The following is a 20,326-nucleotide window of genomic DNA, read 5'->3' as shown; positions in this document are numbered from 1 at the left end:
ATCATATAATTTAACTTGGAAGGTTGCACTATCATAGATATTTTTAACAGTGGAATAATATCTAGAATCGATTCTCGCGTCCTTCATTGCAGCTAGAAATGACAAGGTTCCGATGCTGTCAAAGGCTTTTTGGTAGTCTACAAAGGCCAAATGTAGCGGTATATTGTATTCAGTTCTTTTTTCATTGACTGTTTTAATTGTTTGTAGATGATCGATGGTACTAAAACCTTTTCGAAAGCCTGCCTGTTCTATTGGCTGATATGAATCTAGTTTCGTAGTCAGTTTTGTTGTCGTTTTTTGTGTAATAGCACAACTTCTGTGTTTTTCCACGCATATTTTTTTCTTAAGGAACACCCGTTATTTTATTTCATTTTTGGATTTTTGGGTAAAAAAAAAGTTCTACAAGAGGGTTTTCACCTTCTCGATACCTTTCACAATAACGAAGATACGGGGACTGTACCAAATTGCAAAATTTTCAAAAAGAACCAGTAGCTTAGAAACGAAGAGGGTTATGAAAATTTTGTTGACAGCATCGACTCAAGACTTTCTCTTACCGATCCGGTATTAGTCTATTATCTTAGCCTTGAATAAATTAGAATAAATAAGCTATTTTAAAAATTTTCATGTAAACTACTGAAATGAAGATAATAGATCTAAGCTAAATACAATCTATTACAGTTGTAGTAAAATGAGTAACTAATTGGGGAAATTAAGATCCAACCCTAGATGCAACATTTTTCGTAAACGCCTACTTGTGCAATTTGAAATATTGATGCAAAATTTAAAATCCAGACCACACTTCTAAACTGACCCGATTATACCAAAGCAGGTAAAGATAAATCGAAATTCGTTTAATACATTTCTATTCATTAAACAAAGTAAATTAAGAATTTTTGGACACAGCGTTTCGAAAATGTCGAAATAATCTGCCACGCAAATCCGACACGCAAGCAAAATTAAAGAAAAAACAGAGTAAATAAGTAGTTATTAAGTTAATGTAATTATTGTTGTAGTGCGGAGCAATTTGGAATGGGCATTTTTCGACAGAGAGAACGAAATAAAAGAAATGAAGCTTTGGCTTCGGCCGAATTGAAATTCGCCCAAATTGACATATAATTTACTTAATGATCCTGTAACTGTAAAAGAAACGATAAATTTGTCCCGACAACCAACGGCTCTGAATTAAGATCTATTAAGTTTTTCCTATAGGCCATTAACTCCGTTTATTACACGCTCTTAATTGTGGATAATTACGGATAAAACTATTTGAAAAATCACGTGCACTAGCGGTAAATATACCAGTTTATCCCATCTTTGTTTGGAAGAAATTGAAATCTATCGTCTAGTTATTGCTACGTTTGATGAGATTAATGCATAGATTGAACAGCATAATATATCATGTGATCAAAAAAAAAACGTCAAAAACGGCTGGGGAAAAATGACAATCGATAATAATTTTGGCGAGGTCAAGCCCTAGACTTCATTACTAGGCCCTTACTCTTTGTAATTCTTTAATGGCGCTTACTGCCACTTGGCCTTAAGGAGATTGTAATTTATTTTTATATCGATTATTTATATATACAGGGTGTTTCAAAACAAATGCGAAAAACTTTAGGGGGTGATTCCTTGTTCAAAATAAGGGTAGTTTGCTTTATAAACGTTGGGTCAAAAGTCAACCATTAGGGAGATATCGCGGTACAAAGATGGCGGAAAAATAATGTTTTTATTTTTTATCTTGAAAAAGAAAAGAGATAGACTAATGAAATTTTATGGAAGCATTACTGTTATGAAAACACACTTTCAGGTAATTTTTTTACTTTTTTAAAATGAGTGGAAGGGGTTGAAATGAACTACCCCTATCATTCTTGTTAACGAAATTTAAAGAAAAATCTTATCAAACACATGCAAATGCTTTAATTTGGATAGCTTAGTTTGTTTAGAAACTTTTTTACCTCTTGTGTTTTTTTGATAAAACTCACCGATTGGAAATTAAAAATAAAACGTAAAGCATTACATGTCAGGACAAAAAAAACATTTTTAGATTAAGAATCTAGTGATAATAACGATAATAATAATCATCTAGATAATAACGTATTGCAGTAGAGTAATGTCAAATAAAATAATATTAGGAACATCCTAAAAAGTAACAGCGGCCGACTAGATCTTTTCCTAAAAAAATTACAGCAGCCCACTAGATTCTTTATCAGAAAATGTTTTTTGTCCTGACATGTAATGCTTTACATTTTATTTTTTAATTTCAAATCGGTGAGTTTTATCAAAAAAATACAAGAGATAAAAAAGTTTCTAAATAAACTAAACTATCCAAATTAATTTTTTTGCATGTGTTTGATAAGATTTTTCTTTAAATTTCGTTAACAAGAATGATAGGGGTAGTGTATTTCAACCCCTTCCACTCATTTTAAAAAAGAATATCTGGTAAAAAATTACCAGAAAGTGTGTTTTCATAACAGTAATGCTTCCATAAAATTTTATTAGTCTATCTCTTTTTGTTTTCAAGATAAAAAATAAAAACATTATTTTTCCGCCATCTCTGTACCGCGATATCTCCCTAATGGTTGACTTTTGACCCAACGTTTATGAAGCAAACTACCCTTTATATGAAACACCCTGTATATATGAATTTTAAATGGATAGCTTAAAATTTGGGAAAAAAATATTTTTTAGGAATAGATTTGTGTGTATGGAATAGGGTTTCCGGAACCGGGAATTTCGGTACCGTGCCTTTTAGGAACCGAGATTTCCCGTTTTTCCGGTACTTTCGGTACTGACTAATTTTTGTTCAATGGTGGTACAGTTCATCAATCAGAAAGCAAGGGATGGTTTTTCAAAGTAAAATGAATAAAAAATTCAGATTTTTAATATAAAATTATTAAGTAATCAGTCATGAGAAAATTAACTTGAAAACAAACATGAACACAAGTAAAGAAAAAAATATAAGTAACTTAAATTTCACATCAAACAATTTAAACCAACTTAACTGAATTTGAGACAAAAGCCTTAAAATATTGAATTAAAAATGCAAATATCTATTGAAACATAACATAATAAATATTAAAGGAACTTTAAAAGAGAAAAGAAGCAAGATCAATAAGAAATTCAAATTAAAAATTAAGACAGGCCTTTCTCACGTAACAAAAAAAAATAATTTTGAATTATTACCGAGACCCTGTTCTGTGATGGCCAAAAAGATCTGAACCCTAATTGGTAGTATTAATTAGAGTTTCCGGAACCGTACTAAAATATTTTCGTTCAATAATAGTGGAGTCCGTCAGTTAGCAAGCAAGGGATGGTTCTCAAAAGTAAAACCGATAAAAAATTGAGTTTAAGAAACATCAAATTATTAAGTCATGAGAAAGTAAAGATGAACACAAAGAATAAACACAAGTGAAAAAAAAAACGAAAACGCATAGGTAGCTTGAGAATTGCATCAAACAACATCAACCAGCTTAACTAAATTTGAAAAAAAATTTAACATTTTAATTAAATATGCAAAAGCCTATAAAAACATAACACAAAAAAATATAACCAATACATTTAGCAATATTATACTAAATAATAAAATAACATATTTAAACTTCAATAATTGCTAATACACATTATAGAAACACATTACTACTTATTTAGAAGAGTTTGATTTGGACCGCTAGAAAGTATCAAAAGTCTTTGGCACGTATACAGAAAATATAATAATAATAGCTCCCGTATATAGCGTTTAACGCCTTGGGAGTAGCAAGGTACAGCTTGCCATACTAGAGCCGTTCGGTATACAAGGAAGGTAATGTGGCTAGCACTACGCTTCAACCGCCTATTATTACCTCAGGATTGTGATCCCAAGTACTCATTTAAGGCTGAGTCGACCTAGGTACCCAAACTATTTTTATTTTAATAAAAATAGTCGGCTGATGAAATGCCGGGTGTGGGATTGAATGTGGGAACAGAAAATATGTTTTTAATTATTATTACCGAGTCCCGAAAGAACCGGGAATTAATAATTTTGAGTCAATGGATTTCCCGGTTCTGAACCCTAGTATGGAAACGTTCTATCCTTTATTAACTGCAGTTAAGCGTGAGTTAGTCCTCTTAAGACATTAGCCAACTTGGATTGCTAAAGATTTTATTATTGTTTGGTATAAAACTGGTTTTTTAAATTTACGCTTTTTTCTATTACAAGTTCCTTGTAGATCACCCAGGCTTCCGACCATTTTATGTTATGCGGCTTTAGACAACACATAGTCTGCAATACCAGACTTCATTGTTCATCTCTTTGCGGATGATATTTATGCTCATTAAGTCCCTCACTTTTAACAGCCAACTTTCCTAACACTCACTCATTGACAAGAGGAAATTTTATCTCTCCAATATACGACTCACCGCATTCACTGGTAGATGCACTTTATCTTTTGTTTTGATGTTTCCGGCCTTGTTTTAGTTATGCCATTCGGTTGGTGGTTGGTTCATCATCAGTCATTTTGGAATGATAAGCTTTGCTTCCATTACGGCGCAATTTGCCAATACATTAGGTGTGACCGCAGTCCGCTTTAAGGCCGGGACACACCTATCATGCACGTTTCCGATCCGGCTCCGGTCCGATTTTGCCCCAGAAGCGGATCGCTGTGGGATCGGAAATGAGAGTGAGTACACACATGTAATACATGCTTCCGACTCCTTCATGATTTCGGGCTTCGGCTGGATACAATCGCCAGTCTTGATTCAACAATCATCGCATAAAGTCATGTGCGCAAAATGTTTAATAATTTTAGCAACAATGATTTAGCCATGGTGGCACTTTGTTGAAGATGAGGAAAATGAGAAAGCTTTTATAGAGAACAGCCAAAAACGCAGATTTCATGTCTTTGTAGTCGGACTTTCGGTACTGCTCTTTGGTCTGGTCATACAGCACTGAATGTTTCCTCACTTCTTCAATTAGTTCCTCCGGTTTTATTGTTGACATTTTTTATTATTTTAGTAAAAAACTAAAAATAACACAGCGAAAACAAAAATAAACAAAATAGTTGAAAACGACACTCGTCCCACAGCCGGCATCGACGAATAGACTAACAATCGGAACACGAACGGATGCAGGAACGGAGTCGAGTAGGAGCGGGGATGAATCACGCATCGGAAAGGTGTAAACTACGCTGGTTAAAATAACGTACGATTTCCCTCTCATACAGTCGTCCGACTGTATGATCGGAGCCGGATCGGAAACGTTCATGACAGTTGTGTCCCGGCCTTTAGCCTGATCTTTTCTGATGTTTTCTTTATATATGAAGTCCTCAAGAGATTTCTTTTTTATATATTAGGTGCTTCTCACTTATTATGTCACTCAGAATGATACTATTGGCATGTCTTTACTTAATTACCTTAATTAATATTCAAGCCACATTGATGCGTCATAAAATGGTTTTACGAGGCGTTGTTAGTACATCTTCCTTTCGCAGCAAATGACTGTATGCAGAAATAATAATGCCTTAAATATTAAGTTTTATCACTTCGCGATCGCACGTTTTCGTAGCTCCTTTTATTATGCATGACGTAAACCTTTCAAACTTTATGTTCAAAGCTCGATAGTTTTTATTATTAGTCTTTATATATTTCGTAGAACTCGTGATTAATTGTCAATCACTTTTTTAAGCAAACCAAGTCGTTTAACTACTAGAACTAGAGCACAAAAAGAATGCATAATTGTAGGTGTCATCACTGGAAACTGCCCTACAGGGGTAAACCTCGTGGATGGAAGATTTCCAGTGACGACTACTGCAGAGAATGCGGAGAGGAAGAAGAAACCATAGAGCACCTGCTACCTGCTGTGCCACTGTCCGACACTGGAATACCGAAACTTTAGGGCAATGTTTTTTGGAGGAACTAGAGGAAGCAGCAGCGACATCGGAAATTTTGGAACAGTTTGATCGAGAAAAAAATATTTTTATTCGAAGTTTTACTACTTAAACCATATAAAAATAATTTTTACTTCATTGGGGTGGGGGATGTTTCCCAAATTGCAAAATTTTTAAAAAGACCCTGTAGCTCAGAAACTCGGTGTAAATGAATTTGTGGCTATAGTATGACATTTTTTGAAACTTGAGTTTCGGAGATATACAGGGTGGTTCACCACATACGACACGGAGTATTGTAGCTAAACGATTAGATTTTTACAAATTGTAAGTTTTGGGTTCGTTGAAAGACTATTAGAGCTACAATTAAAAATAATTTTACCAGAAACAGAGTGTCACAAATAAGTAAAAAATATTATAGTTGTATTTTTTTAAAATGAAACACCCTATATATTATTCTATTTTTAGATTCTACGATTGAAATAAAGGTAAATTTGATTATGGTTTATCACACTTAAACCTTACCGTTTTGGAAATATTTTCAATTTTGTGAAATTGCAGTAAAAAAATTAAGGCTTCATTTCTCCAAGGGTATCAAAGTTTTTGTTACTAAATATTTACTGAAGATTATTTATTGATGAGATATTGTATTGCAGTAATAAAAATTATACTAACTTATACAGAGTGTCCAAAAATTTATATTAAATTAATTACTAGCTTTAAACGGCAATAACTTGTCTAATTTAAATAGAACATCCTGTATATTTTATGAGAATCAGATGCACAATTTAATTGTCTATCAAATTGTATTATAACACTTCTTACCTATCTCTTCAAGTTTTCGTCGAAAATGCATTTTCTTATAATTTAGACCTCATTTATCACTATACCCATGGAATATTGATATTTTAGATTATTTTTAAAGATGTAACAAATTTTTAAAGGGTACAGATACTAAAATTGTTGATATAGTTCGCTTATTTTATTAAAAAATAAAAAAAAAACTGTTTAAATATTTTTTTGTTAAAGGGGGCCAATTAATATGATCCCAGTATTCAAACTACATTAATTGACTGTTTACGTTGATTAATAATAATTTCTTCAAATACTAAAAAACTGAATTTTGTATGTATATTAGACAGTGTTGTGAAAAGTAACACCTTATAAATTTTATTTCATTTTTTGACGAATGCTTACCTATTTATACCAACAGAGAAGTTTATTTTGATAACTTATTATTATATTGATTTCTGAGTCAAATCCACATTTATTTAGAATAATTTATTAATTAAAAAATAAATTAAGTATGTAATTAACTAGTTTTTGGGCGGAAATAATGGTGGTATATTTAAATGGTATACTCTTTTACAAAGATTTAAATAGTTTTCTTGTTGTAAGCAAATGGGCTTGCAATATTATTATTTTTACCACCTGTACATTTTGTACATATGTTGCTTTAAAAAAATCTGAAATGTCAATATTCCATGGGTATATTTCATATAAATGAGGTCTAAATTATAAGAAAATGCATTTTCTACAGAAACTTGAAGAGATAAAAAAATAGCACAATTTGATAGAAAATTAAATTGTGCATCTAATTCACGTAAAATATACAGGGTGTTCCGTTTAAAGCTATTGCCGTTTAAAGCTAGTAATTTTTTAATATAATTTTATTGGACACTCTGTATGAGGTAGTATAATTTTTATTATTGCAACACCAATATGTGATCAATAAATAATCTTCAGTAAATATCTAGTATTAAAAACTTTGATACCCTTGGAGAAATGAAGCCTTAATTTTTTTATTGCAATTTCACAAAATTGAAAATATTTCAAAAACGGTAAGGTTTAAGTGTGATAAAGCTTAATCAAATTTACCTTTATTTTAATCGTAGAATCTAAAAATAGAATAATATACAGGATGTTCCATTTAAAAAATACAACTATAATATTTTTTACTTATTTGGGACACTCTGTATCTTGTAAAATTATTTTTAAATTGTAGCTCTAATAGTCCTTCAACGAACCCAAAACTGACAAATTGTAAAAACCTAATCGTTTAGCTACAATACTCCGTGTCGTATGTGGTGAACAACCCTGTATAAATTTAATCGGACCTTTTATAACCTATCAGTTCATTTTACTCCCAGCTCTTGGATTATTAGAAAACAAATTGTGGTGTGGCATTGGTGGGACACCAGTGTCGTACCAAAGTACATGAAAAACGTCTAGCTGAAATTCTGTTTATTAATTTAGAAATTTAATGAAAAATTTTCACCGAAAACTGATTAATATCCGAAACCGTTTATCCTCCGCATTCTTTTAATGACGGTTTCGATTACGTCCTTCGTGAGCCACAATTCTCGTGAAATAGAGACATGTAATTTATTTAATTAAGCCTAATCGCCCAAGTCCGTGACTGTACTCGCGGTGCGGTGTGCCGTTCCTACGAGCGAGAGCAAGAGAGAGAGAACGAATACGTAAAGAAAAAAGGAGAATCGACCTTTTCCAAATGACTCTCTTCCTTTAGCGGTGTGTCATTTAATCGCAACAGGTGTTTTGGAAACCTACCTTTTTTTCTGTTATTATTTGTATTCTTTTTAGTTCTATATTATATGGAAGGTAGCATATAATATTTGTGAATGTTTCTAGCCTTGTCAGAGTTCTCTATATTCAAGATTTATCAATCTCAATACTTAATTTCTTGACTGGGAAAAGTAAAAAATAGATGAGAATATCAAAGTTGTATTAACAGGACATTGCAAGTTTAAGAGTCCATTTCACTAGTCTGAAAAAATAGCAAAATAAGCATTCGGCATTTAACGTTTTATGTAAAACTGGCTAGGTATTTTTAAACAAATGAGAAGGAAATTAAAGATAAAGGATTTTGCTATATTCGTATTGTAGCACATTTTTAGACAACTTCTTTATTTTTAAGATTTTGATGGTAAAACATCAACAAAATATTCCTTGTAAGTTGTAATGTTTGGACTAAATTTTCTCGAAAATAAAGACAATTTAAAATTTCCTTACAAAACCGAAAATATTGAAGTTTTTGATTACAATGATATATAACAAAATAAAACACTAAATCACCACAATACACCAAAACACTTTTACTTATACACTGGACGCGCGTTTCGCTAACCATATTAGCATCATCAGCAGATGATTATAAACTTAAAACTAAAAAAAAATGATTATAAACTCCTACTTAGTTTATAATCATCTGCTGATGATGCTAACATGGTTAGCGAAACGCGCGTCCAGTGTATCAGTAAAAGTGTTTTGGTGTATTGTGGTGATATAGTGTTTTATTTTGCTGAGTAACACCAAAGGTTCCAACCCTCAACTGTAATGATATATAATTTATATTTTATATGGTTTTGTAACAAATTGCTCTCGCTATTTTATGAAGCAATAAATGCTAAAGCTCTGCAAACCAAATCAAAGCACGTGTGTTTGGAATTTTGGGTGTGGCTTAATAGGCCAGTCAATCTGGAGGTTGAGGTGGAAAAAATTAGTAACCAACCGATCTCAACGGGAATATGTAGATAATGATCTCTTATTTAACCTCTCAAAAGTCCCAGTGGGGGAAGTTTGAAAAAAACAAAACTCAATTTACTCAAGACATACTTTCAGGTAACTATAAAGATATATCTATTATAGGAAATGTTATAAATTATATTTTTTAGATTCAAGAATGGATTGGTAACAAGTTAGATCCTTTACAATATGGATGGAAGAAAGATCAAAAAGGCAATCTGACACCTATTCAATCGACAGAAGATGTGGCGCCTCCTGACCTACTAAAATTATTTTTTTGCAATTGCAAAGGGAGTCAGTGCTTTAATTCTTGTAGAAAACTGGGTCTTAAATGTTCTTCAAAGTCTGGTTAGTGCTACGGAATCAGTTGCACAATCTTTTGTATTTTAGGTGAAGACGAAAATGACGCTCAGGATGACGTCATAGCAGATTTTATTTAATAATTTTAATTTAATAATAATTCTTTAACAATAATTTTATTTAATAAATAATATCTAAACGTTATTTTTAAATAATTTCTAAACGTTTTAATGCTTAAATTTATAATTGGTTTATCTATATTAACACTATACTGTTAACTCAAAAAGTATAGCTGATTGGTTTAAAAAAACTGGAAAACTTATAAAACGTATAGTAAAAAATTGCTCTATCTTTATTACTATTTATTTTAGAGAAAAAATGATTCAAAGTATAATATTCTAAATTTAATTCTCTACAAAAGTTATATCTTTAGTTTTTTCGAAAAAAGTTAAGCAAACGGAGATATTTGAAAAAAACGAAAAAATCCAAGATGGCGGCGGTTTTTTTCAAACTTCCCCCACTGGAACCGAATGGGACTTTTGAGGGGTTAAATAGGAGATCATTATCTACATATTCCCGTTGAGATTGGTTGGTTACTAATTTTTTCCATCTTTACATATAATACTCGGCTACGTTTACTGGCCTATAACACGACAGGATCGGGCTAAGCATTAGGCAGATTTCTGAAATATGATATATATTTTCTTCGGCCACATACCCGCTTTATCCGACCCCTAAGAGCGACCCGAACAGTACCGCGTAACAGACTCTTAATAGGCTTTAAAAGCAGTTAGGTTTGGAAAAAAATTGTGTGTGCACAATGTGCGCATATTTGAAATAAAAACTTCTTACTAACAGCTATCAAACTGAAGGATTTGAAGGACACGTTTGAAAAAGTATAGTTTGAAATGTTTAAAAAGTAATAAATTAAAAATTAATAAATAATTTCATTCGCTTTCACAAATTTTTTATTGTTTTTGATGGGATCACATTTCTTTTTGTAAGTCATTCTTCTTTCATTTTCAGGTAATAAATCTTTCAAAATAATATCAGTAAATAAATAAGCCTTTTCCAATCATGAAACCAATAATGGCAAATTATAAACAAAAATCGCACATGTGTATTACTATCACAGCCGATCGATACAACTAGAGATGAGCAAAACTGCGATTGCGATTTTTAAATCGCAGCGACTGTAACCTGCAATTGCGATTTTAATATTTAAATATTTTACTAGGCATATAATTGTCTGTGTATGTATCTATAGCTTAGAGATACATTCAGGCTGAGAGCGTCGAGCGTCGCGTCGCGTTTGCGTCGCGTCCGCCCCGTTGAACACGAACCCCGACGGTCAGCGGACGCTAGCGCAACGCCAAACGCGACGCTGTCTGCCTGAACGGTCTAATTTAAGTTAAGTGAATTGATTCCATTTCGACACGCGGACGCGACGCAAACGCGACGCGACGCTCGACGCTCTCAGCCTGAATGTACCTTAACAGTTCAAAACACTTAATAATAATGAGTTATTTAGTTTTTAAGATTTTTTTTAACATTTACAACACATATTATAGCTATTAAAACTTTATATGTATACAGTACGTCTGTCCGTTCTGTAGCTACGGGGTATCCGTGAGAGGGGAAACGATATTCTCTCCATGTTTTTCGTAAAAAATTAGACGACGCGTCCCATCAATAAAAATTCGACAAATTTGCAAGTAGCCAATAAAATGAGTGGGCGGAGCGATTTGCGGTGACGTACTCGTCAAGTCGACGTATAAAATATATTGTTGTTTATTTAAATGTTTTTTGTCCGCATTCCTTTCATAGACACAGATCCAGCAGACGAACTGTATTATGCTACAACGCTGCAACTGCTGCAACTACACATGCCTTCTCTTTCTACGGTTCTCTATCTTGTTCTCTATCTAATTGCCTTTTATCTAGGTGGTTGATCCTGTGTCCTCTAGGATCAGTCGCTACTGATATATATATAAAGAAATCGTTATGATTCTAGTGGTATTTCCTCTGTTTTCTATAGAACGATTTCAGATATTTTATTTTAGTTAAATTAAAAATGTTTGCTTGTATTAAAAGGGTGTTATGTCTATAAAACATAAGAAACAGAAATTACACGGTAGCAAATATCAATTTTAAACCAATTAAATAAAATTTAATATAAAACATAGTTCGTGGTTGTTATATTAAAAGCCACAACAGTGACAAAGCTTTTTTATTTAATTTGTTATAATAAATATGTAGATACAATAGGATTGTTATATAATATTAAAAATCATGAAAACCACAAATTTGTTTTTTAATATATGCTTTTTAAAATCAATTAAAATTAGACATTATAATATCCACTTTATGTTAATATTATTTTCATTTGACATCATCTAATAGTTAATATACCGTATGATTGTATATGATCGAAAAAAACGGCGTCCAGTTGGCTTGGAAATAACGATCGATGACATTCCCAATTCATACTAGGGCTGGCATTTTTGGTCTTGGGTGCCGATATACGTGTGTACGAAGAGTACGATAAACACACTTAGCAAAATAAGATGTACCGAATAAAGACAGAAGGCAAGTATTTTCCGAAGCGCATGGAATCTAGCGTCAGATTAAGTGGATATATATGTAATAAATACTTCGTATTTATGCTCTCTCCGACTTACTAGATTGCCATAGCGATTCACTCCTATACATGTAAACGCCGACTGAAGGTTTCGCTTGCCAGCAGGGTAGAATTCGTTAATTCGCTCCGTGATCTATTGCGTAAGAGGAGGTAGACATATTTGAAAAAATACATTATTAATAAATGGGGGTATATTAGTTAACGGGTTAGCACACTCATACCAAAATGTTTCTGGTATATAGGCCCTAAGTTAAATCACTAAAATTTGGTGTGGATCACGTGGTTACATGGTATAGGGTGGTCTGCATTGTATTCCGGAAACATCGGCAGCATATTCTCCAGATAAAAATAAGTAAAAAAGTCCTGAAAAAAGTTCATATAAATGTATGTCCTAAAATGCTTAAGAAACTAAGCATTTTAGGACATACACTTATACGCCCTTCTTTACTTATTTTTATCTGCAGAGTATGCTGCCGAAATTTCCGGAATACAGTTCGGACCACTCTGTAGTTTGCACAATTTTTGTTCAGTTAAAAAGTTCGGATATAATATCAAATTATATTTCTGTGGTGTTTCGAATGGCAAAATAAACAGCTACGAACCCCGAGGCCGCCGTGTAATTTCCCCAAAATAATTCTAAATTAAATTATGTATCGTCGACTAGCATCTAATGGCCTACCTGTATTCGGGCTTCGGTTAATCCAATCTTTATGGCCAGTTCTTCTCTGTAACAAAAAAGCACATTAGTCCCTGTATTTAGCTTCTTTTTGGTTGTTTTAGTTTTTGTTGTTTCGGGGTCGCCGCACCTGTTTTTCTAAACGCTGCTTATACGATTATAATTGCTGGTTGTCGTTGTGTTGTTTCCGAGGTTTTGCTACTGGAACTAGCGAGCTACTATTTTACTATTATTTAACCCATAATTTTAGCACTTTTTCTATACGATTCGAGAAATATAACAATGCCCACGTTTATTTCGAGTGTCTCAAGCATCAAGTTCCACTTAAAAAAGGCTTCATCCCGATCCGAATCCGCAACAGTTTATTTCAAATTTGATAAGGGAAATTTGATCTATATTATATTCGATTCCAAACCAGCTTTACTGCAGTCAATCTCAGAAAAAAGTGGGATTGGCTGGAAAGTTCAAGCGCGCTTTAAAAGCCAATCAAGCTTTATCAACAAGTCCTGAAACCAATATGAACTTATGGTATTCAACTTTGGGGTTGTACCAAAAAAGAAACCGACATATTATTCAAACAAGGTACTACGAGGTATTGTTTACACAGCGTGGTACCCCGTATGATAGAATAAAAACGGCGTCAGCGATGGTTATGAATATATGTAAAATTATATGGGAAATGTTATCGATCGTCATTTCATAGCCATCGCTGACGCCCTTTTTATTTGATCATACGGTACATTCGCAATGACAATCTACATAAGGACTTAGAAGTGGATGATGTCGACAACGTCATCAGAAGATATGCTTTAAGACACGAAGAGAAACTCCATCAGCAAATCAACATCGAGGACCCATCAACAACAGCTCCTAGATAGCGATGGCTTAGTTAGAAGACTGTAAAGAATAAAACCATTTGAACTAGAGTAGTGAAAAGTTTTACTACAGCCCAATGCAAATGAAGTCAAAAACAAATAGTTTATACTAGATTGCTTTGGAGCAAATTGTCTAGGGGCAAATTCCCCAAGGGTGATTTAAAAAAATGTCAATCGTATATGTTTAAATCCGTATTTGACGCCAGCTTAGCTATTCAAGCGTGATGGGACAATGTGTTTGAAGCAGTGTATAATATGCAAGACCAAAACCAAGATTCCGCTGGTCTTGGTATTAGAGTCTACTAGGTCTTGGTCTTGCAGGGACTATCTTAGTCGTTGTTTTAGTTTTGCTGCAAGACTCTTGCAAGTCTTGCATTTTTCAAATAGATTTTTGCTATACGAGTTTTCTACATAATTTTTTTAGTATTTTTAGTAGTTTAATGCAAATAAAACTTTAAATAAAGAAATTGTTAGAATATTGTCACACAAAAATTCTTATTTTTCAATATATCGTATTGAATCAATTTAGCAAAAACTAAAGTAATCTACAAACTGGTAGACAGAATAGACATTCTAATAAATAACACAACACTGGAAACAGTAGAAGAATATATATATAGTTGGGGCAACTAAGGCAACTAATACACAGCTCGAGATCTCCACAATCTCCACTACCAGAGATCAACAGAAGAATTAAGTTAGCATGAAGTATTTATGGAAAAAACTTAATCATATTCAAATCTAGAATACCACTTTTTCTAAAGAAGAAAACATTCGACCAATGTGTCATTTACCAGTCGTTGATCTATGCATGCGAAACCTGGACACTTAAAACATACATTATAAGGAAACTGCAGGTCGCACAACGCTCAATGGAACGAAATATGCTAGGAATAATCTAGAGAGACCGTAAAAGAATAGAGTGGATACGGCAAAAGACCCAGGTAATAGATGTCATCCACAGAATTAAATCCCTCAAGTGGTAATGGCCAGGATACCTGACGGACGGACAACAGATGGACCACAAAAATTCCAGCACGGTACCTACGAGGAATCAAGAGACCTAGAGGAAGCCCAAACCTGAGATGGGATGATGATATTAGGAAATTAGCAGGGATAACTTGGGCCCGCATAGCCAACAATAGACCACAATGGACAATGGACCCAACTACAAAGAGTGCATCTAAATATGCGAGGGAGGCTACACCATAATTGGAAATGGTTGAATAGACTGAAAGTGACGATGATGATGATGATTACATTGAATCGCTATTTCTTTCTTTGAAATTTTTTGCAATAGTCGGGAGGACACTATTGTTAATATAAATTAAACCAATAATTTTGAACAAATAAGTAATTTTTTATATCACATTAACGCGAAAAAAATATAAGATCGCAATAGTTTTGCATGTTTGGTCTTGCAGATCAAACGCTTCTCTTGGTGTTGTTTTTTACGCAAGACCAAAGGTGCAACACCATGATCGGTCTCGCTCATCACTAGTTGAAGTGTATATAAAGTTTCAAAAATGCCCTGAGTTTAATTAATGACGTTGTAATTTTCCAGGTCTCTGCCCATACAGCAATACTGACTTGGCATTTGAATTGAAAGTTTTAAGTTTGGTAAGTTGAAAGTACTGTCTAGATCTCCAAATATTGTTGAGCATTCCAAATGTTATTCTGGCCTTGTTTGTTCTGTTTATGATATCTCGCTCTACTGTGCTTCCGTTGGTTGACATTATTCTACTCAAGTAAGTAAAATTATCTACCTCCTCTATAGGTGTTGTTTCAATGATAAAGGGAGCGACAACGATTACAAACGGTGTACAAACTCTCATCGATTTGGTTTTTTTAATGTTGATCTTAAGACCTGCAATTCTAGCTTCATTTAAGTCAAGTAGTTTTGATGCCATATCCGCATGACTATAAGAAATGAGACAGATGCCAGCTCAGATCTTCTAACATGCTAAAAGGAGGCCACCAGATTCCATGATGATTCTTGGAAATAGTTCTCTTTAGAATATCATCTAAGAGGATATTAAAAATAAATGGCGACAAGACGCAAGGCAGGGGCCTCATCCCATTACGAATGTTGATGAATTCACCCCGTTGATCCTTAATGCAAGACTGCACTTGAGGCCTCACAACGGAGCGCCTTGAATGACCAAATACTATCAGAAATGAGGATTTATAGAGCTTAACCATCCAGAGGCCGGTGTATAAGGAGATCAAACTGAGGAAATGGAGGTGGATTGATCACATATTAAGGCGAAGTGGCAATAACATCGCTGAGTAGAACCCATAAGGCAGTAGAACAACTGGTCGTCCAAGATACACATTGAAAGAACAATTTAAAAGGAGATCGAAGTAGTAAACCGATCATGGAACGAAATATCAAATCAATTGCAAACAACCGAACCCGCTGGAGATCATTAATTGAAGCCCTGTGCTCCACATAGGAGGAAAAAATTAAATGAATGAGTGAACGATAAAGGACCCGCTTCACGTACAATTATTTCCGAATCACACTACCTAGTGTTCACACCAGGACTGTGATTAAATCTACATGTTCACGTTTGTGAATGATATTCCTTTAATAATATCATTAAAACTAGCCAAAGTTTAATATTACCTAGTAAAGACGTTCGGATAGTGCGTCCTGGAAAATGTTTTCTCCAATTCTTCCATATCTGGTCTTGCGGAACTTTTACAGATCAAACGCTTCTCTTGGTGTTGCTTTTTATGCAAGACCAAGCTTGCAACACCATGACCAGTCTCGCTCATCACTGGTTAAAAGAGTTTCAAAAATGCCCTTGCTTTGAGTCAAGAATAGTTCTGTTGTGCTAGACGTAGCAGGCTTAAAGACATTTCGTAATTTATTAAATCAGAAAATAAAGACCGTTCCAATTCGATATAAGTTTTTTAATTTGATTTCTTTTTAATGTATAATATTTCCACTGATTCGCCTTTATTAATGCGATTATAAGTCATCGGTATGGTTATCTGAAACGAAAGAGAGACCCGAAAGTTGAAAAAACGAAGAGGAGGAGATATTGATAAACTTTTTAAGCGAACGTGAGATACCATTTATGTTTTTATGGGTCCTAATTGACTCGGTTGGCTTTGCCTGGGCCGAAAGCAGCGTCGCCACATCGTCCGGACAAATTGCAGACAAGCCGGAATGTCTGTCTTTCGACATCCGATTGCTTTATCTCGGCTTGCAGAACCTGAGACACGATATACTCATTTGACTTATTTAGATATCACGTGATTTGTGGGGGCTTGTGTTTTTTGGGGGTTTCTTTTCTCCTTTTTTTTTCGTCATTATAGTTTTGCAATTATTGTCAATCTTGATTGTATTCCATTTCTTATCTTAGTTATTAATTCTTACACTGCCTTGTTTACCGTTCAGGCAGTGAGTTAATTATTTTTCGATTTTAATTGTGAAAAAGGCGTTTTTAAAGTTTCTTTGAGTTGTAGAGTGTATAAAGTATAAATACTTTCATTTTGTGTTGTGGATTGTGACTAAGTGCCTACGATATTGTTTATTAATTATTGTAAAGCAAAGTATGAAAGCACTCTAAAAAGAATGTCGCAATAACATAAAACGTGTTCTGTCGTTTCTTCTTCAGATTGATAAAATCTGCACGTGGCTTCGTCCGTCAATCCCATTAACTTTAGATTTAACAGTACACCCTCTCATTTTTTATCGGGTCTGTCGTGTTTTTGACGGATGTTCTATTGGTATTCTTCTTTTCTCCACCATTATAGAGATGTGTTGGCCACCCTTGTTTTGTGATCATTTTTTTAATGCTGTTGCAACGCTGGGCAGAAGGGTTCCGGGAAAGATAATTCTACACTTCTGGGCCTGTAAAAGGTCGTCAAGTTGGGTCTTGTAAGTTGCTAGAGATCTTACATGCTTCTCGATTAACATTATGAGCAGAGGTACTCCAGTTAGCCTTATTGCATGGGATGCAAAACTGTTGAGCGACAGTTATGCGTCCATTAAAGCCTAAACTTATTTTAGGTGGCTCTAGCTAGTTGTCGAAGATGGTTAATCAATAGTTCCGAATAATAAGTACTTGAGTGAGATGGAAGATATGGATTGACATGTTGGATAAGAAGGTCAGTGGTTATGGGGCGGTGTACCCTCGGGTGAGTTTTAGTATTTAATTACCAATTTTATCCATATCAATAAATGTTTGCCAATGATCAACTAAATGGATATTTGAGGTAAATTTGCAAAATTAAAAATGCATTATACGAGTATTTTTTCGTCAATTTAGTTTTTTTAAATTGATATTAAGACCTGCTTCATTTAAGTCAAGTAGTTTTGATGCCATATCCGTATGACTATGAGAAAAGAGACATATGTCATCTGCATAGCCCAGATTTTCTAACATGCTAAAGGGAGTCCACCATATTCCACTATGATTCTTGGAAATTGTTCTTTTTAGAATATAATTTAAGGAGACATTAAAAAGAAATAGCAACAGGGCGGAACCCTGTCTCACCCTATTCCGAATGTTGATGGATTCACTCCATTGAGCATTATGCAAGACATATGCACATTGAGCTTCACCATAGACCTTTACGAATGGTCAAAGACTATCAGAAATGAGGATTTATGGAGATTAACCATCCAGAGGCAGGTATATAATGAGATCAAACTGAAGAAATGGAGGTGGATTTGTCACACATCAAGGCGCGATTCTCACTATAACGTGATATCAATCTTACATCTTAAATGGAATTGGGCAGGACATGTGGCTGGGATAACAGATGGACGGTGGAAAAAGAGACTTGTGGAATGGAGACCAAGGCACGAAGCCTATAGAAACAGAGGACAACCTCCTACTCGATGGATAGATGATATTAAGAGAGTGACTGGAAAGTAGATTCAAGTGAGTTAAGGGAGGCTTTTGTTCAGCAGTGGACGGGATACGCTAAATGATGATGATGATTATCATTAAAACTAACCAAAGCTTAATATTACCTAGTAAAGACGTCCGGATAGTGCGTCCTGGAGAAAGTTTTCTCCAATTCTTCCAACTGGTAACTGGTAAACGTGGTCCTGTACCTCCTCTGTTTCCTTTTTGGTGCGAACTCGTCGGGTTCAGGGTCACTTCCGTCACTCTGATCGGGACCGGGGGGCCTGGGTTCGATACCAGCCGCTGGCGTTACTTCCTCTGATACTCCCATGTTTGTCGGGTGCTCAGACGAATGAGATTCTGAAACAATAGAAGAAATACGATTATATTCAGAAAAGCCAGGTAAAGATTTATGAATAACTTTAGACTTAACTTGACTTAAAACAGTCGATACCATACAAGCAGCCTACAAGTGAGACGTGGGCAGCATTATTATAAGTACAGTTATATGGTAGCATCCATGTAGCATCCAAGTATACTTTGACCGTATCAACACGTGTCTAGTTGGCAAACTATATATTTGTTTTGATTAATACAACATGTTGCTATACCTATTTTGTATACAGTCAGTTTTTACAACAGTCAATTTTTATAACAAAAATTAAACGGTATTAAAAAAATCCGGGAGCATATAAGAAGGTTTAATTTAATATCTCCTATCTATATTAATATTTTGCAACAAAACGAGCAGAGAGAAAAAGTTTGAAATTGCTAATGGTTATTACTGAAAAGGCATTAACGGTGCCACGTATCGATCTTGTTAAATCCGAACCGATAACTATCTCGAGCCCATTTCCTCATTTAATTTAAGGCTTGAATGGTTAAGTTATTACAAATCGGCAAAAAATCTATTAAATTATGATTAAATGAAGTTAATTAACAAGGAGTGTTTTTATATTGCTGCGCGCGTAATTGAACTACTTTCTATAATGTATTGTGATCATGATTTTTTACGCTATTCGATTTGCGTAATGTATATAATGTTTACGATATATATTATATGAGATATCTGAGTTTAGAAGCTGCCTCATCACGATTGATCACACACATACACTAAGAGAAACTATCAGCCGAACAAAAGAATACGAACTTCCACTTTTTTATTCGATGAGGAGGGAAAAATCTCGCATTGCTTCAGTGCAAAGGGTGTCTATAGATTTACTTTATGTTGCTCATTGTCTCTCTTCCCTCTCTTTACAACATATTATATATTTCGGACTATCCCATATATTAGCTTCCATTGTTCTTCCCCTTTAACTAAGTACATCAAAATGCGGGTAAGTCAAAGTCTCTGCCGGTTTCTATATGGAATTGTTCCCTAAAAACCTGCCGTTGTTCACACGCAAACATCATTATCTTGACCACAGTAAATTCATGATGCACTATCAACCCTACGACGATCATATAAATATTTTCTAAAACACCCATGGCCGGACAATGAAGTAATCGACTTCTCCATATTGTCTGTTTACCCATAGTTGTATGTCGGGTATTACAACCTGTAT

At 34.1% G+C, this 20,326-nt stretch overlaps 1 protein-coding gene across 1 annotated transcript in view; it reads right to left on the bottom strand.

Annotated features, from left to right (window-relative positions):
* LOC115886114 (homeobox protein aristaless-like) overlaps positions 1 to 19,116 on the bottom strand; it is an 82,130-nt gene extending 63,014 nt beyond the window's left edge. Inside the window, exons 1-2 of the mRNA XM_030905213.1 lie at positions 18,887 to 19,116; positions 13,022 to 13,067 (exon numbers count right to left, since the gene is read on the bottom strand). Coding sequence (XP_030761073.1) covers positions 13,022 to 13,067; positions 18,887 to 19,092 — 252 coding nt within the window. The 5' untranslated portion in view covers positions 19,093 to 19,116. The remainder of the gene's footprint in view (positions 1 to 13,021; positions 13,068 to 18,886) is intronic.
* Between the last annotated feature and the right edge of the window lie 1,210 nt (positions 19,117 to 20,326).

Source organism: Sitophilus oryzae, unplaced genomic scaffold, assembly GCF_002938485.1.
Source record: "Sitophilus oryzae breed Bouriz unplaced genomic scaffold, Soryzae_2.0 scaffold_1002_pilon_pilon, whole genome shotgun sequence".
Classification (NCBI taxonomy): domain Eukaryota; kingdom Metazoa; phylum Arthropoda; class Insecta; order Coleoptera; family Curculionidae; genus Sitophilus; species Sitophilus oryzae.
This window is presented reverse-complemented; position numbering and strand designations above follow the sequence as displayed.